This window comes from Eucyclogobius newberryi, unplaced genomic scaffold (assembly GCF_026437365.1).
Source record: "Eucyclogobius newberryi isolate DKJ021-1_F unplaced genomic scaffold, fEucNew1.0.hap1 SCAF_8, whole genome shotgun sequence".
In the NCBI taxonomy this organism is placed as follows: Eukaryota; Metazoa; Chordata; class Actinopteri; order Gobiiformes; family Gobiidae; genus Eucyclogobius; species Eucyclogobius newberryi.
The window spans coordinates 19,009,128-19,026,574 of record NW_027316500.1 but is presented as its reverse complement, the minus strand read 5'-3'; the positions used below and the strand labels follow the sequence as shown (position 1 = coordinate 19,026,574).

The 17,447-nt window shown below is 41.2% G+C and overlaps 1 protein-coding gene across 1 annotated transcript; it reads left to right on the top strand.

Annotated features, from left to right (window-relative positions):
* The first annotated feature begins 202 nt into the window (after positions 1-202).
* Positions 203-10,099, top strand: LOC140351038 (pyridoxal kinase-like). Its single transcript, XM_072436679.1, has 11 exons — positions 203-627; positions 2,177-2,231; positions 3,381-3,485; positions 5,138-5,221; positions 5,697-5,731; positions 5,949-6,034; positions 6,224-6,269; positions 6,646-6,757; positions 6,826-6,962; positions 7,038-7,104; positions 7,230-10,099. The coding sequence occupies exons 1-11, from the start codon at positions 547-549 to the stop codon at positions 7,343-7,345; spliced, it is 924 nt and encodes a 307-aa protein (XP_072292780.1). The 5' UTR covers positions 203-546; the 3' UTR covers positions 7,346-10,099.
* Positions 10,100-17,447: the final 7,348 nt, after the last annotated feature.

The window sequence follows — 17,447 nt, the reverse complement described above, 5'->3', positions numbered from 1 at the left end:
TGCGTAACCAAAGCTGTGAACTACTTTAACCCGATTTTCTTTGAAATGAATTGTTTTTGCTCATTCCTCTACAGTAGGTTTCAGTACAAACATATTTTAAAGGATAACGGCAGCGGTTCAGATGCAGATGTAGATGAGGAAGAGGATGAAGAGTGATGTGATGGCGTCATGGCTTTGGCGGCCGCACAGAACGCCTGCTCAAAAAGCCCTGTGAGGTTTTGTCCTTCACTGTCTTTCCCCGTCCCCTGGTGTCCTCACACTATACCGACTCACTGTTAGGATTTGATGGTTCTCCGCACGTAAACAGCAGGACGTGCGTGTTCCTCGGGGGTCTCAAACTGTGGGTGTCTCTCCGTCAGCTCTCGCTCGTGTCCTCCCCAGCAGCGGCGCATCACGCTCCGGACACAGCTGCCTAGCACGCGGGCTAACCGCGCACGGGCTGCGCTGTTGTGATCCTGCACCTCCGTTTATCTGGGTGTTATGTTCTGCCTCGCGTGCTGCTGAAACAGAATATCTGCCTCTCTCGTCAGCTGACCGGGAGCTGCCATGGAGTGCCGTGTTCTGTCCATACAAAGCCATGTAGTCCGGGGATATGTGGGCAACAAGAGCGCGTCTTTCCCATTACAGGTAAACGCACCCCTTGTGCCCGGGAGTCGGGCACTGGGCACAGCACACAGGTAGTTCTGCTCAGACACGCTCAGCTGAAGTGGAACATTGCTGTTTACGGACTCATTTGTCATGCGTTTTACGAGTGTTTCATGAGAGTGTTGCTGGTTCTTGAGCACAAGGCCGTGGACCCTGTGGCTCGTGACAGAGATGATGGAAACGTCTCAAGTGCGACCAGCAGCAAAAGGTCGAATGGTTGGAGCTCATCTTCTTTCTAATGCATTGATCTGTTTCTGTTTTGAATGTTAGTACACCAGAGATGTTGTATGTGGACGCTGTCTTGTGTTGTAACTGTTTTACACTAGAGTGATGAAGTGAACCAGAGCAATGAGATCACGAGTAATGCAGGAAACAAACATTTTAGACATGGTCGAACTAACTGGGTTTGTATTCATCGAATTTTCAAAGCAAGTCGATTTGTTCACCTATAGGCCTGCAGCAGGAAGGTTATTCTAATCAAATGTAGTTGCACTGAATATTCTCACACATAACCTTTGACCTTTATATGCAGAGGGTTAATGTTTCGTCAAGCAGAAGGCTCCTGTGGGTCACACAAGTCCTTCAAACACTCTCAGTGCTGTACTCAAGACCATATTCTTCTAGACCTGAGAGCTGTCACAAACATTATAAGATGCTCTTATATAATGCTGCTGACTGGTTTGTTTTTATGTACCAGTATTTAAATATGTTTTTTCACTACCTCTGCTGCATCATTATCAAGAGCAATAAAGCTAAAACTAAATGTTTCTACAAGCAAAACTTCACTCGAGGTATCCAAAAAAAAGAAAGAAATTGTACCATTTGTTGATCAAATCGGGGGTGCAGAAGGAAACAGAGGTGGCAACTGGCGAGGCAAGTTTATTTGTAGAGCACAATTCGAACAGGTAATTCAAAGTTAAATTCAAAAAAATAAAATCCCACAGACATGACAGAAATCTCACAAACTTAATTTCTGTTCATTCAATTTAACAATTTTGCTGACATGAATCATATTTTGTCCGTGCTTAGTGATCCAGTAAGGAAAAACAAATCTATTGGACCACACTGGCAGACACTACAAACACTCTTTCTCATATTTATTTGACATCTCCGGCGTGGCAGGTGTCTCCAGGACGGGCGCATTGCTTTTAGATTGATTCTTTCCCATGTCTGACCGTCCCTAGACGCCAGCGCGCTATCTGCATCTGCACATGTCTGTGCTGAGCATATGTATCTTTTACGACGACTATCTCGTCGACGCCTCCACCTTATGTGTGGAGCTTTTGTGTCTTTATGTGAGATATTTGTGGATCTGTGCTGCAGCTTTTTGAGTGTTTAAACTTGTAGTTTTTCATTGCTGAATGGAGCTAATATCAAGGTTTTCCACATAAAAAAGTCTGGAGAAGGTTTTATATACTAGCAAATAATGAATCTAATTTGATTAGTAAAATAATGGTTATATCCCTGTAATCCTGGGTATAGAGTCTCCTCCCGCTCTTGTCTTATGTGTGTGTTCTTTTGTGTGTTCTAGGTTTTAGGTTTTGAGGTGGACTCCATTAACTCGGTGCAGTTCTCCAACCACACTGGTAAGAATTCAGACAATAAAAGTGGTGTGCCGTAAATTGTACATTTCCTTTCTGTTTTGCCTAATTATTTTATGTGGAGCGCCTACATTTCAGAGCTTAGCATCAGTGTACATGTTTAATGTTCTGTAGGACAGTATTTGTACTATATATTTTTTCTGCCAGTTACGTTCTTTCATCTATTGTAGGTTTTGTTATATTAGGGTAAAATATTTAGTTCTTCTTCTTAAGGTCAGCTGCAAAACATATTCAAATGTTCTATTTCCGCAATAGCAATAGAATGGTATCCAAACAGCATCACCTACGTGCTGTAATAGTTGAAATGAAGAAAGTACCTCGTGCCTGGCTGATAAGTGTGGCCTTAATGCATAATAAAAAAAAGAGTTATGGGACAAAAGCCAAAGAACGATTGCTCACTGGTGTAGCACTTGCCTCTCACGCTGACTCGATCATGATAATTATGTTTATATTCTCCATTATAGTTGTATGAGCCTTTTTTATTTGCCAGAGATCACTACCCCGACTTAACCCTCCTTTACTGAGTCGTATTGCTGTCTTTTGATCCCGCAGCGTGGAGCAGTGACATCACAGACCGCTCTGCTCATTGTCACTCATTTATCCTGTCGCTTGTCTCCTAGCAACCAGTCTGCTCTGGAGTCCCATGTGACGTAGCAGTGACTCACCTGAATGTGCCTCTTCCAGCCCAATGTGCTTTACTCCACAGAACGTGGCTGTCGCAGTCTCACGCGACACACTGCGCTCTCATTCCAGAATTTGATGATGTCATCATGTCAGATGGTGGATAGGGCCTGTGTAACTGTACTTTCACGCTTTTTGAAAGTACTGAAAATAAAAATACACAAACATTGAACCTACTCATTATTTGTTGGGGATTGGCTTTACAAACTTGTCATATTAATCTTGTGGCAACATTCACGCCCTTGAGATTGAATTAAAAGCAACTTTCTGAGGCTATTGTGACATTTTTTAAATGTAGTTTATTTATGCTGACAAAGAAGACGTTGAACAAAGTGATAGGCCCTGTAATAGCTATATTGTCTTAGTGGCCTTGATTTCAGGGTTAAACCTCTGAGGTGTTTAGATATCACATTTGATTTTGGTAATGAACTGTTGTGGATTGTGTCTTTACAGGATATAGCCATTGGAAAGGCCAGGTGTTAACGGCAGATGAGCTCCATGTTCTTTATGAAGGAATTAAACTGAACAACGTACACCAGTATGACTACGTTTTAACAGGTATGATCTGCGTTCTTAAACATATTCAAACAATTAGACTTCCTTTCATTCAATTATTTTGGCTATTGCTCATTTTAATCTTTACTAGAGTTGTATGTTGTGCTTCAATGTAGAAGGGCTTAAAGCACTGGGAGTCATTCGGCTTGCACAGGGAGTCATTCAGTCATCTGGGATTCATAGAACCGTAGTTACATGTGTAACCTTCTTTAATACAGAATCAGTTCTAATTTACAATGCCCTTCAGAGGTTTGTATCTTTGCTCTGATCAGATCTTGGTTGTCAGATAAGCCTGTGTTGACTTCTTTGACAATGCTAATCCCTCTGCAGTGATGGAGAAGATATTTAAGTGTAGTTCTGCTCTAAGTGACTTTAAGTCCTGAGGTGTGAAACAGCTTTCAGAAAAATGGCCTTGACTCTACAAGGCCCTTTTCTATCATGAAATACTTGAACTTGTGTCAGATGAGTGACCATCACTGGCTGCATTTAGATACACATTCAAAATCTGACTGTTATCAAATTATATTATTACAAGTTTCTAAAAATCCTTTTTAGTGAAATTAGCTTCAGCTCAATCTAAGTAAATGGACATCAGAGGCAAAAACTTCAGTCCCAGCTTCACAAAGAATCCCGCTTGTTTGTGCTTTTTAGAAAAAAACTGAACTTTTCGATTGTTATCTGAGGGTCATTCTCAATCTATAATCTATTATTATGATATTTATCCTACTCTGAGTAGGCCCTGCCCACTGGGCGGGACCTCCTGATACAGGGCGTTTTTATGGTTTCACCAGAAACTAAACCTCTTTGTTTTCTATCAAACCTCAGTCCTTTAATGGGCTATCAGCCTCCTATTGTTACCTGGCTCACTCTCTCACAATAGGAGGCTGACGTTACATTTTTTCCTTTAAATAAAGAGTCCAGATGACTACAACTGAATATTTTACTATAATGGAACACTCCTGGACGAATGAAGGATTACACCCACATGTGCTCCAAAGGGTTCAGAAACAGCTAATTTTAGTCAGATGTTTTAGGAAAAATGTCCGGAATGCTAAGTGGTTTAAGATTATATGTAAACATCCAAATGACTTGATTTCTTCAGATTTCAGATTTTCCCATTTCATGTCAATTTAAATATCCTTAAAGGTTCATAAATCAAATGATAATCCGATTGGGTTAGCATGTGAATGTATTCACTGATATTTAATTTGTGTGTTGTACAGTGACCTTTGTTCTCATGTTGTGTTCACGTAGAGACCAACATTGACTTTTAGTTAGCTAAACTGTTGTAGTTTGTGTCATGATTTAAATGCAGATCCTTCTCAAATTGACAAGTATAAATAAAGTATTTACATAAATTCAGGTTGTTCTTCTATAGGATATAGAAAAATCCCCATTCATTCTCTACTGTGTGTTCCTGTTTGGGGTCGTGGGTGACTGGAGCCTATCCCAGTGACTCTGGGCCTTAGGCGGGGAACACTCTGGACAGGGACCAGCTTGTCGCAGGGTTAACATTTTCTGTTAGATTGTGGAGTATTTCAAACATCCCTTAATCTTACAGTGTCTGTACTGCGTCAGTTTGTGGTCTGTTTTTACCTGTTTTCTCTGGTCCCTTTTTCTACACAACTTAAGCTCTGGTGCTGTGTGTGTTTTAGGGTATACCAGAGACACGTCGTTCTTAGAGATGGTGGTAGACATTGTTCAAGAGCTCAAGAGAGCTAACCCCAACCTGGTATATGGTAAGTCAAATCACTGTCAGCTGTTGTTGGACATAATACCATTATTAATTCACTCCACATTCGGTTCAATTCAATTAATTTTTTTAACGCCCAAAATCACAACAGCGGTTGTCTCGGAGGTGTCAACAGTGGTTGTGCTGTGCTACTATTAAAGCCACAGCCAATTACTCCCTCACTAATATACATTCGCACAGGGCGGGGGAAGTGTCTTGCCTAAAGACACAACTAAAGTCTGCACTAGAGCCACTACTCCCCCACAGTGCCTGGCCATTCTCTGTTTACGAGATCAGACCCGGCATTGACAAGCAAGGCCACACAAGATGGACAACACTTAGATTTAAGAGCCCCTAACTGCTCCAAATGAAACCCAAGCACATGTCAATCATACAAGGCAGATCAGGGAGTGAGTTGTGTGTTATTCTGCTCATTGTTGTATGTTGCAGCCTGTGAACCTTTTCTGATTCTGTTGTTTCAGTGTGTGACCCAGTCCTTGGTGATCATGGATCTATGGTGAGTGCTTTGTTTTTAATAATGTACATTTAATTGTAGGATATATATTTTGATGTGGTTTTAAGACATTCAATTACATAGAACACTCTCCACTTGGATGAATGTTGGCTTTTTAAGCTACTTGGACATGTTTATTCATTAAGTGAAGCTCAGTTAATTAATCCAAATACTTTTTGTTCCTTTTGTTATGATCTGAACACACTGCGCTTTCCCACAGTACGTGCCACAGAATCTTTACCCAGTCTACAAGAACAAGGTGGTCCCAGTAGCTGACATCATCACTCCCAATCAGTTTGAGGCCGAGTGAGTAAAAACGTTTTAAATTCCCAGAGACAGAGCACTGACTGTGAGACGTGACACGATTCAGGGCCTTTCAGGACAGACACTTTGTTTTTAAGACTTTCATTCTCATTAATAAGCATGACATGGCAAAGACATGACCATACAGCGCAGACAGTGTCAGACGGCTTTTTCAACTATATTTGATTTTAGGTTGTTGACTGGGAAGACTATCACCTCACAGAAGGATGCTGTGGAGGTAATGATAATCTCACATACAACTGTAGAGGTAGAGTTATCCAATCACAGCAAGGTTAAAGGTTTGAAATTTGCTGTAGCCAATTCATACTGTTAGTTATTCTCGTTACAATAATAATCAAAATAAGGTGTGTTTTTATTTTGGTGATTAATACAGAGCTGTTAACCTGTAACCATATCGTTACATCTCCTTTTTCACATTTAATCAGTGATTCTGCCCTAAACCTAAATTTAAACCAAAGGCTTCTTGGAATGTTGTGATATTATTTGAACACAACCTAATTTTTGTGTTTGTGCCAAAATTAGACAAAAAAAGCCATCTTTGTGGTAAGGATAATACATATAGTTGCTCCCCTTGACATGTGGGTTTTGTGAAGGTGATGGACCTTCTCCACGCCATGGGCCCTGACACGGTGGTCATCACCTCGTCTGACCTGCCGCCCAGATTAGGGGATCGCTTCCTTGTGTCTCTGGGCAGCCAGCGCCACGGTACGAGCAGTCAAGCCTTTACTGCAGGATTCCCTGAAGTACACTAACATGCAGCGCGTGTGTTTTAGTTCATCCAGATGGCAGCCGGACCACTGAGAGGGTCAGAATGGAAGTCCCAAAAGTGGATGCTGTGTTTGTTGGAACTGGAGATTTGTTTGCTGCTATGCTATTGGCATGGACACACCACTATCCTAATGACCTAAAGGTATGAACAATCTCACAACAACTAGCTTTGTTCCTCCGGACCACGTGTTGAGTACTTCTGCACTTCTTTTGATAGATGGCTTGTGAGAAGACTTTTTCTGTGATGCACCATGTAATCAAGAGGACAATATCTTATGCTCATGGTAAGCACTGACGGACAGAATGTTCTTTACTATTTTTGTTACCAGACCCTCGGTCTGAATGAACTTACTGCAGTGTATGATAGTTTTAGAATAATTGTGAAATGTTACACCGTCTTGTGTTGTAGAGTTGGCAGGTCCCGGTCGAAGACCCAGTCCCCCACAGCTGGAGCTACGCATGGTTCAAAGTAAAGCTGACATAGAAGATCCTGCTATTGTTACGGAGGCCACACTCATATCCTAACATTACCCACCTCTAAGACTCATAACGCCTGTGTTTGCGCCACCATAGACCTCTTAATAAATTTAACATCATAGTTTCTGTCAGCTCTTCATCTGTAAACCTGGATGTTCCACTTTAACATTTGTTCCCTTTATCCTTTACACTATCCCTTTAAGTATGTAGTGCCCTTTCCCTTTAAAGAGCCCTTTGCCAAGAGCCCCGTTTTGAGCCATAGTCAGAAAGTTTGTGAATTTAACTACGTATTTTAGTGTGGAAAAAGTCAAATTTCAGCAGTGCCAAATCCCAAAAAAACTACAAATTAAACTTGTGTGTGCTCATATTAACCAATCCCTCACACACACACAAACATGTGACTATTAATACAAAACAAAATCTTACTGTGTGACTGACAGAACCCTTTCTATCAATGGCTCTACCCCTCATCCTACATATCCTACTACTGTGTTGTAATAGTGACCAAGTCATACCCTAGGATTAAATGCAAAATAATTAGGGGAAAAAAACCAACAAAAAAAACGCACAATGTATAGTTGATGTATAGGTGTTGTACTGAAACTGTATCAGAGATTTTGTCAGTGCTATTTTACTAGAAACACCACAAATAGGATCCACACAGTTGCTCTTTTGTCACCTGGAAGTCTTTATCATTATCTCCATATAAAGTACAAGTTCTCAAGCACGAAGCCCTGAAGGCCAAACAAGAGCCACTGAAAATGTGGACCTGAAATCTGAAACTTTTAACAAAGGCAGTAAAGGACAATGAGAAGAAATGATCTGGACCATACTGTATTTCTAATGAATTAATATAATAATTCAGTTTTAATCCAGTGTAAAGTTTATACCAGTCGATCAGATTGAGCAGTTCCCAGTCTCCATGCAGCTAAATATGCATGAGTTGCAGATATTTGGGATGGGACTAGTCTAACAACCTAATTTCAACAGATGAATTGAGCTAACTGTGAAGTGGAAGTGATGGGATTGAAAGCATTGAATAGATCATATTAAGTGTGGTCTTTGGATATGGACTTAAGCACTTCCTGGCTTTGATATTGGAGGGTTATTAAAGTTGATAGAATGTAGGGGTTTGTACTCCCATGACATTCTCATGGTTTTAAAACCATCCAGGCTGACCCTTTTTGTAAGAAATTGGTTTTCAGTCAACTTGACACGTGGTATTCCAAGCACAGAACAGAAGGATAACGATAGTTATTCATTCAAATGCCTAAATTTAATTGAACCCATTCATGAAAAGAATTTAAAACATTTTGGAAACGTGGTGTAATGTGAATCTGGACTAGTATGTTTTTGCCATCTCTTGTAACAAAAGGATACAGGATGGCAAATGTATTTCTTTGATATGGACATAACAATTAGATTGGTTGACACCCGATGTATTGTATTATAGCACAAGTGCTCATTTTCAACAGCGGTCAGATACCTGTTCTGTGGACCGTGGCCTATGTGCAGAATGAGGCTTTCTGGGCCCAGTGCATCCCTGTGACACTGCCTTCCTCTCCTGCTCGATGATAGAACTGGCTATAGACAGAACATTTGCACTTGTCACATAGTCTAGTCTTGATCCATTTTGAGCTTGTGAAGGGGAGACACATTTTGCTTTCACACTGTCCTTTTCTATGTCTGGGGAGTTGATTTATTTGACATATTTGTACATCAGTATTACAGACTACTGTAGCTCATATCTCAACGCTGTGCTCTCGTGTGTTTCCAGGTATGTACCCGTTTGTCTGTGTGAATGTGACCGTTTCATATCATAATGGTGACAGGGTTTGTGTGTTTGTGGCATTATTTTGGAGGGGCCTGTAATACGAGGAGCTCTCACTAACCATAGTCTTAATGTAGTTTGATGCTTGGTTCTTCATGTGCTTAACCCTCAGCTTTCAGACAGGACAGTTCTTAGTTGGGAATGGTTCAACTGCACAACCTCATTGTGGTGAAGGGACCAGTGTTGCAGCTCACTGTGCCCTCTAGTGGTCGTTTTGTGTGGCTGCTGTGTTCGTTGATTGCTTATTAAGTCTCACATTTATTTTGTTTTACAAAACTGACTGCTTTAAAATCACCAAACTTGGCTCTAAAAACAACCATTAATTCAAAAAGCTGTCCTTTTTTACTAATGATGTCTAAACCCGATTTCTGAGCAGTGTACCAGGAAATTAATTCAGTTTCCTTGTAGACAAATCAGTCTCCAAAGCAATAAACTTAATAAAATTAGGACAAAATTACTTTTCAAAGAATATTGAGTATAGATACGCATCCAAAAGGTTTTTTAACCTTGCAACTCGATTCCAGCTTTTACAGTGCAGTTTTCTGTACATGCTGCAGCCTGCAGATATTATTGGCTTGGACATTTTTTAAAAGGGTGACATACTTGTTTTTTTTTCTTGTAAAATTACAAAAAAAGTACTGTCATAAATATGTTTTAATTTGCTATATTAAGCTCAGGCCCTCCTGTAATTCTTGGATTTGTTTGGTGTCCCTACTGTCTTCCTGTCTTTCCCAGCTCTGCTCCTCACCCCGGGTATCTCATTTTATTTGTTTTTGGTGGCAAAAACAAAATCAGAAAATGTATTGACCATTGTTTGGTAACTGTTTTTAGTGCTATGTTTTTGGAGCTTAATATTTTCTAACATGTTACAATAAGATTGTAGTGTAAAAAACACATTTATAAAACAAATATATAAAATAAGATATATGAGAAATGTATGTTCTAATGCAATAAAGACCAAGACCTAAGAATTTTGTGTTTTCATTTTCATCATCAAGACCAATATGGAACCATCAGTTTTTTATGAAGATGTGAACTCAAAGCCTTGTCTTTGACTGCACAATGTAGGAGAATACTGTTATGTAATCAAAAGGTTTCAATATATTTGCTAAATTACACAACACCGTAGAAGAAGAAGAAGAGCTAGTCTCCGGTCTGGAGAGACGGGAGATGGTCGAAGGCGTTCTGGACGGCGTGGAGGAGCAGCCTTTTCTGGCTGCACGTGCCCGGAAACGTAAAAAGTCCCTTAGCTCGTCCGAGGGTTCTGGGAATGAGCAGCAGGATGAGGCTGAAGCTATTGATATCCGGGGTGAGAGCAGAGACTGTAAGGTGATCATAAAGCTTGCACAGGATAGTGCATCCTTTAAGAGTGGAATTCAGTGGCATTGTCAAAGAGCCTAACTGTAGCTGTGGGAGTGATCAAGAGTGCGAGTGTCCTTAGAGATGGCTCGCTGCTGGTCGTGTGCAAGGACGCGGCTCAGCAACGGAAGGCGATTGGAACTAAACGTCTGGGTGGAAAGGACATTCTTGTGTCTGATGCTGAAAGAAACACGGTCAGAGGAGTTATCGTAGGTGTCCCTACGGCGACGTCTGTGGATGAAGTTAAGGAGAATTTGACTGGAGCTACGGTGGTGGACGCTAGGCGTTTGAAGGTGACCCGGTCTGGGGTAAGATGTGACAGCTTGTCGGTAATGGTAACACTTGAAGGGAGGTGCCTGCCTAGTAAGGTGTTCATTGGGTTCATGTGCCATGACGTTAGGCCATATGTTCCACCGCCCCTGCGTTGCTTTAAGTGCCAGCGCTTTGGGCATATTGCAGCGGTCTGTAGAGGGAGGCAAAGATGTGGTAAATGTGCAGGAGATCACGAGTATGGGAAGTGTGACGTGGGAGCAAAACTGAAGTGCTGCTGCCTACGGGGGATGCAGGTTTAGCAAAAGAGCTGCTGAGGTGCATAAAATAAAGGTATATCCTATGCAGATGCAGTCAAGAAAGTTTCAAGTAACGAGTTTAGAGTAAATACAGAGAGAGGAGCCAGCGCTGCTCCCAGCCAGGGCGAAATGAGAAAGGCCAGCGTGGCTCCCAAGAAGTGTGAAGGTTTCAAGAGTGGAGGTCCCAAGTGTGCAGGTTCCAGAATTAATGAGAATACCCTGGTTGTGGATAGAGAGGATTTTGTACTCTTTATGGTGGATGTTGTAAACTGTGCTGCTCAGACTCAAAGCAGAACTGAAAGGATCAGGATCATTGCTAAAGCTGCAGGGAGATTCCTTGGAACAAAGGAGCTTGATTGGGCAGATATAGAAAACAGGCTAAAGGCGCTAAATGGGAGTCGGAGTGATGGGGGTCTGCTTGTGGGGAGTCAGAGTGATCAGAGTGACGAGATGGGGGTGGGGGTGGTCTCCTGTCCTCGCCCAGTCTCGTAGACGCACGGCTACCAAGCAGGGACATCAGTGGACATATTAAAGCCTATAGAATGAAGCCTAAAGAATAAAGCTGTACGGTGGAAGCACCGAACGTCAAAGAAGGAGAGGAAGATGAAGAAGTGTCTCCCTGGAATAAAGCCGGTTGTTGTTGTTGTTGTTGTTGTTGTTTTATGGCGGTTGGCATCCGAGTGTTGCATTACCGCCAGACTTTATTCCTTAGACTGTTGTTGCTGTAAACAACAACAACTATTCTAGTCACAAAGACATATCATGACCTCATGGGCTTTGTAACACCAAAGCAATGGAAGGAGTACTTTTACGGACTACGACAGAGTCTGAGGACTACGAAAAGTCTGAGGAATAAAGTCTGGCGGTAATGCAACAATTGGATGCCAACCGCCATAAAACAACAACAACAACAACAACATTACACAACTTTACACAACTTCAATACACATTTTGGATATATATAGACCATTTATATACATCTATCTATATTGAGTTTATATATATATATATATATATATATATATATATATATATATATATATATATATATATATATATGTGTGTATATATATGAGGCTCCTGAGACAATTCAGAACATAACTGCAGGGTGTGAGATGCAGCATACCTTTACCAAGTGGCTGGCATGGTGTACAAAAACATCTGTGTGGAGTATGGACTGGAGACCCCGAGATCAAAGTGGGAAACACTCCCAAAAGTGATAGAGAATGACTGAGCCAACATCTGTAGGACTCACAGATACAGATACAGGGAATGGAACACCAGCCAGACATTGTGGTGGTGGATAAATAGCAGAGGAAAGCCATTGTGGTTGACGTAGCAATACCAAGTGATGGCAACATAAGGAAAATCAACACGAGGAACTGGAGAAATACCAAAGGCTCAGAGAAGAGCTGGAGAGTGGTTACAGCAGATCTCTGAAAAAACATCTCAGTCCAGTAAAGTGCAGTGCAGGAACAGCAAAGATTCTGCGTGGAACCCTCAAGATCCCAGGGTCTGGTAGAGGACCCGAGCTTAGAAAAAGAGACCACCCGCGGTGGGTGAAAGGGGAATTGGGTTTTCTATGTGTGTGTGTGTATATATATATATACATATACATAATATGTAATAATACATAATAGGTATATGTATATGTATACAAAATAAAGCAAGTGTTGCTAAACTGTGAGCCACAAGTTAATCTGCCTCTTTATGTATGTGTCAAAGGAAAGTATTCTCCCAGTGCTGATGGTGCAGCTGGCAAACCACTGGACTTATGGAGGACTGTGGTCAGAGTCCAGCTTAGAACATGTTTCTGACTGTTGCAAGATTTATTACCCAGCATGCAGAGGAGCGAACTAAATGTGATAAAATGTGAATATATGAGTATATTTCTGTGATGTATTTTATCTGCATAATAGTGATATTTTATCTGCATCATTAGTCTAAGAGAAGAACGGGTGTGTGACAAACTGCATTTGTGAAGGTGTCGTAAAGATGGTCCAAAGGATGTTTACCCTAGGGGGGGTGATAACCCAGAGGAGTCTGGGTAATGTTTACCCAAGGCTTGATCTCTACGGAAAAATACCAAGTGCCTTGATGTGAGGCTGACCAATGAGAAATGTGACCCGCCTATTCCAGAATATCTAATAAAACCAACCAGCATGGGAAAAAACGGTGTGAGACGCGGGGGTGAGACGCAGGAGGGTCAGCCAGGCTCCTTACAACGGCTTGGCTGACAGAGTCCCCGCGTTTTCTCCCATGCATGCCACACAAATGTCTGATGTTTCTGTGTCGTTTCATATTCTAGGTTGAATTGTGTTCTCGATGTGTTACGGAATAGCATCGGTGTATGTCTAATTCCATGACATTTTCTGGTCCTTCGAGCCGGATGACAAGCAGCCCTTCGCGGAGATTGACGGGTGAATCGGTGAAGTCTGTGCACAGCTGAAAGAAGTCCACTTTTCCCGTGGCCGCCCATCGCACCTCAGTCTCCGCGAGGAGAGCGCGTCGTTTCGAAGCAGCAGGAGAACACAGGCGACAAAGAAGGTCAGACAAAACATTGTGTGTGAAAAAGAGTTAGCCATAAAACGTTTTTATGCATTAGTTTGATATTTACTGGAAAAATATTGTAGGCTTATGGACGAGATAAGTTTCTCACATAAAGCAAGGCAGTTAGGTATTACTGAGGAAATACCCAGTTTCATATTACTGAGGAAATACGCAGTTTAGGTATTACTGAGGAAATACCCAGTTTAGGTATTACTGAGGAAATACCCAGTTTAATATTACTGAGGAAATATGTGTGAATGTAAGCGCTGTGCACGAGCGAAGTAAGTAAGAGAGAAGTGTGAATGTGTGAATGAGGATTAATAAGTGATTCACTAACGAGTGTGAGAATCACAATTAATCTTACAAGGGTCACAAGGCGTTATTCTGAGAGATCTAAAATTTGCAGTCACGGGTGAATCTTTAAACACCCAGCATTATCTCCGGTGGAAAATCAATAAAAAATTCTACTAGAAGCTTGAGATATGACGTGACTGTAAAGCAAGTAGCATTTCTCTCAGACGACCGAGACCACATAATGCCAGAATTATCACCCCAAACTGTAAAAAGACAAAGGAAAAGTCATAAGAGGATTTTGGAGGGAGACTTCCAGGGTGCTCAGATGACGTGGCAGAGAGGGGGAGATAAGGGGGGTCAACAAGACAGGAGAATGGGGAGAAAGCAGTTCAGAGGACTCTCTGAACTGATGAAATAAGTAAAACTAAACTCAGCTAGTTTTAAATTTTAGTATTTCAACAAATTTAGGGTTTTGTTTGATTGACAACAGTCAATTATAAAGATTTTATTAAATTTGATAAGAGATGAAGATGAATTCAGATTTTCATAGATGGCCAACTTTTTTGGGGAATGTGATCACAGACAGGACACTTCCTGTCCCCGATATAGAAGACAAAAGTTGTGTTTTTACGGTATCGTGTTTTTTGTGTGCACCAAACAAAGCCACGTTTTGTTTTGTTTTATTTTTGGACTTGACAAAATTATCTTTTGGACTTATTATGTAACCATAATGCATGACTAGATGAAAGTACAGGACGAAAAGACAGAAGTGTTTTTAAATTTAGGATCAAATACAGGCACAGGCCTGGGAAGTGATAATATGGGTAAATGGGTGACTACTGATGTTTTTGGACATAGGAGTAGAATGAGTAGTAAGTAAAGTGATAGTAAAAGTTATATCAGTAACTTATTTATTTGTATTATCATGAGGAACCCTCGTATTGCAATGTAGACGTAAGTGAGGGAATAAGTTAAATAGTGACGTCCGATGTCCTCCTTGGAAAGACATGAATGGGTCATTAACTAAAGGCAAACGACACCAAGTCATAAAAGATAGTCAGAGATAAGGGGCTATTGACTGGCAAAGAATCTGGAGGACTCAGGATGGAGCAGATGTTGTTATCTTTGCGTATCAACAGCAACACCTCAGGGGGGGTTGATTGATGGGTAATAGGAAAAGTTAAAATTAACAGGGAAAGAATTTGACATTCTAAAGTAAATACCTGAAGGATTGTGGAGATTCAATCAAGAATTGAATAGATTTAAATAAGACAATATCATCTAAATTTAGACGCTATAGAAGTTATGAAAACCAGTGATAACAGGACTTAAACATTATAGGACTCAGGACGGAGTCAGGACGGACCCGGGGGGAGGAGTGTAATGCAGAAGAATAAATTTTATGAGACCCGCAGATTACCTGAAGATAGTGAAAACTAAACAGTGGGATGGGTAATCAATACATGAGTTTAGAAGCAGAATGACAGGGATATTTTAAAGATAACTAACTGGAATCCCAGGGGATGCAGCGTCTGATACTTATATCAGCAGCAAAGAGAAAGTAAAAGCAGGTTACAAGTGAGGGTAAGAGTAAGTGAAAAGAGAGAAAGAAAAAACAGGTTTAGAAATTTGGAAATGGGTGTTTCCTCCGTTGCGAGAGGAAGACAGAGAGAGAGACAAGGGGAAAAAAGGGTTGATACAAAATGATGTGCCTTATAACCAAGGGGAAGGTTTAGGATCGTTTTGATTTGTTAATACACATATAGACTTGCTAGAACAAACTAATACACAATGTTTGTAAAGCACCACATGAGCAGGTGTGAGAGATTGAGTTTGAAACTCACCTGAAGCACATATAGAAGATTAGAACATATTACATTAGATGGGTGACTTTATTCAGGCCACACAAACAGAAGAGATGTGAAATTTGATGTTAATTATGTGAAGGATTCAAAGTTGTGAACTGACCCTTATGGCCGGCTCAACGGGGGAATTATTGAGATAATTATTATTGTTTGATGTATTTGAATCACACACCCACACACACACACACACACACACACACACACATACACACATACGCGCGCACACGTGGAGACCAAACATTTAAATGTAGACATTTGGAGTTTGAAACAAATGGTGGTAAAACAGATAGGTTTGGCAGGGTCGGATTACAGACACACAGGGGGGGCCCAGCGCCGTGGAAGGGGGGGCTCAGCCAGGGATGTGACCACTGAACTGTGAAAGGTCAAGAGGTGCCATTGCGGAGTGGAAGACAGACGCAATTCCATCTCTTCCTTGATTACATACTGGATTAGTGAACGTTGTAAACTATTTGGATTATTTAAGTTTGTTTAAATGTAGAAGTTTGAGAAATGGGCAAGGCCATTTATCAAAAGGGGGGATGTACGTGTAAACAAATATTCCGAATCAATAATTACTAAAAAAAAAAAAAAATGTAAACAAGAAAACTGTTTGAAATACACTGAACTGTCGAAAAGACTTTGTTTATCACCACAGCAAGACGTGTTGGAGATGTGGTGTTTACAGAGACGGAGCCAAGTGGACGGAGCCACACCGTGTCGTCCTCACACCGACCATTGGAGGGACGAGAACATGGGTGCTCTCATGGGAAAGTGAGAGAAAAGTCTGGACAACACAGCACCAGATCCATAACATCGCAGACGCAGGACTTCGTTTGTATGAGTTTTGTCCAGAGTCTACGGTAGAGTGCTATACTCTGCTACGATGAACGAGAGCCAGAGGCTACGGTGCGCAGAGTACCATACTCTGCGAAAAAGAATCAACAGTTATCATCATCACAAGTGATGACAGTAATATGGGTGCTGAACACCTGTATTATGCACCGGACATTCGGGACAATCGGGACAATCGGGACAATCGATCAACATACACAACTGTGTATGCCGGTTAATGGAATATAGAGGGAAGAAAATAAGTGATCAACTTGAAAGGTTATGAAATGCATAATGTATAATGTACAATGTGTAATTGACATGACAGTAGCTGAAGAAACACAATGGCATATTATACAGCCACTGTTGTTTGCACTAACTAAGAGAGTTTTTTTTTATCTGCTAACAACATAACTACATGTAATGTTAATGAGATTATGAATTGAGATGGGAAATGTACCAGTTCATATGTGTCATAGGTGTGACCGAAGCGAGCAGCGGAAGAAGGTCTCTTAAGAAACCAAGCGCAAGGACGTATGGTGGTGTGGGGACACAGTGCTGAGAAAGCACTTGGAGGCAAAGGGTGTAGGATGATGTGCCTATGTATCCCTTTAGTGATCAGCATCACCCAGAACCATACCGCAGGGTCAAGGTCGAGAGGTTAGTGGACAGTCTGGTCCCAGTAGCACCTGATACTACGTATTTGATTCTATTGGGGTGTCCAGAGAGGTCCCTGACGAGTCAAAGTGACTGACCAGAGAGCAGTGGGTTTAAGGGCTTTCCGCTTGTACTTCTATATTTCCCATCACACCGCACAAATTATAGACAAGATAAATTGTCTGTTTGTCAAA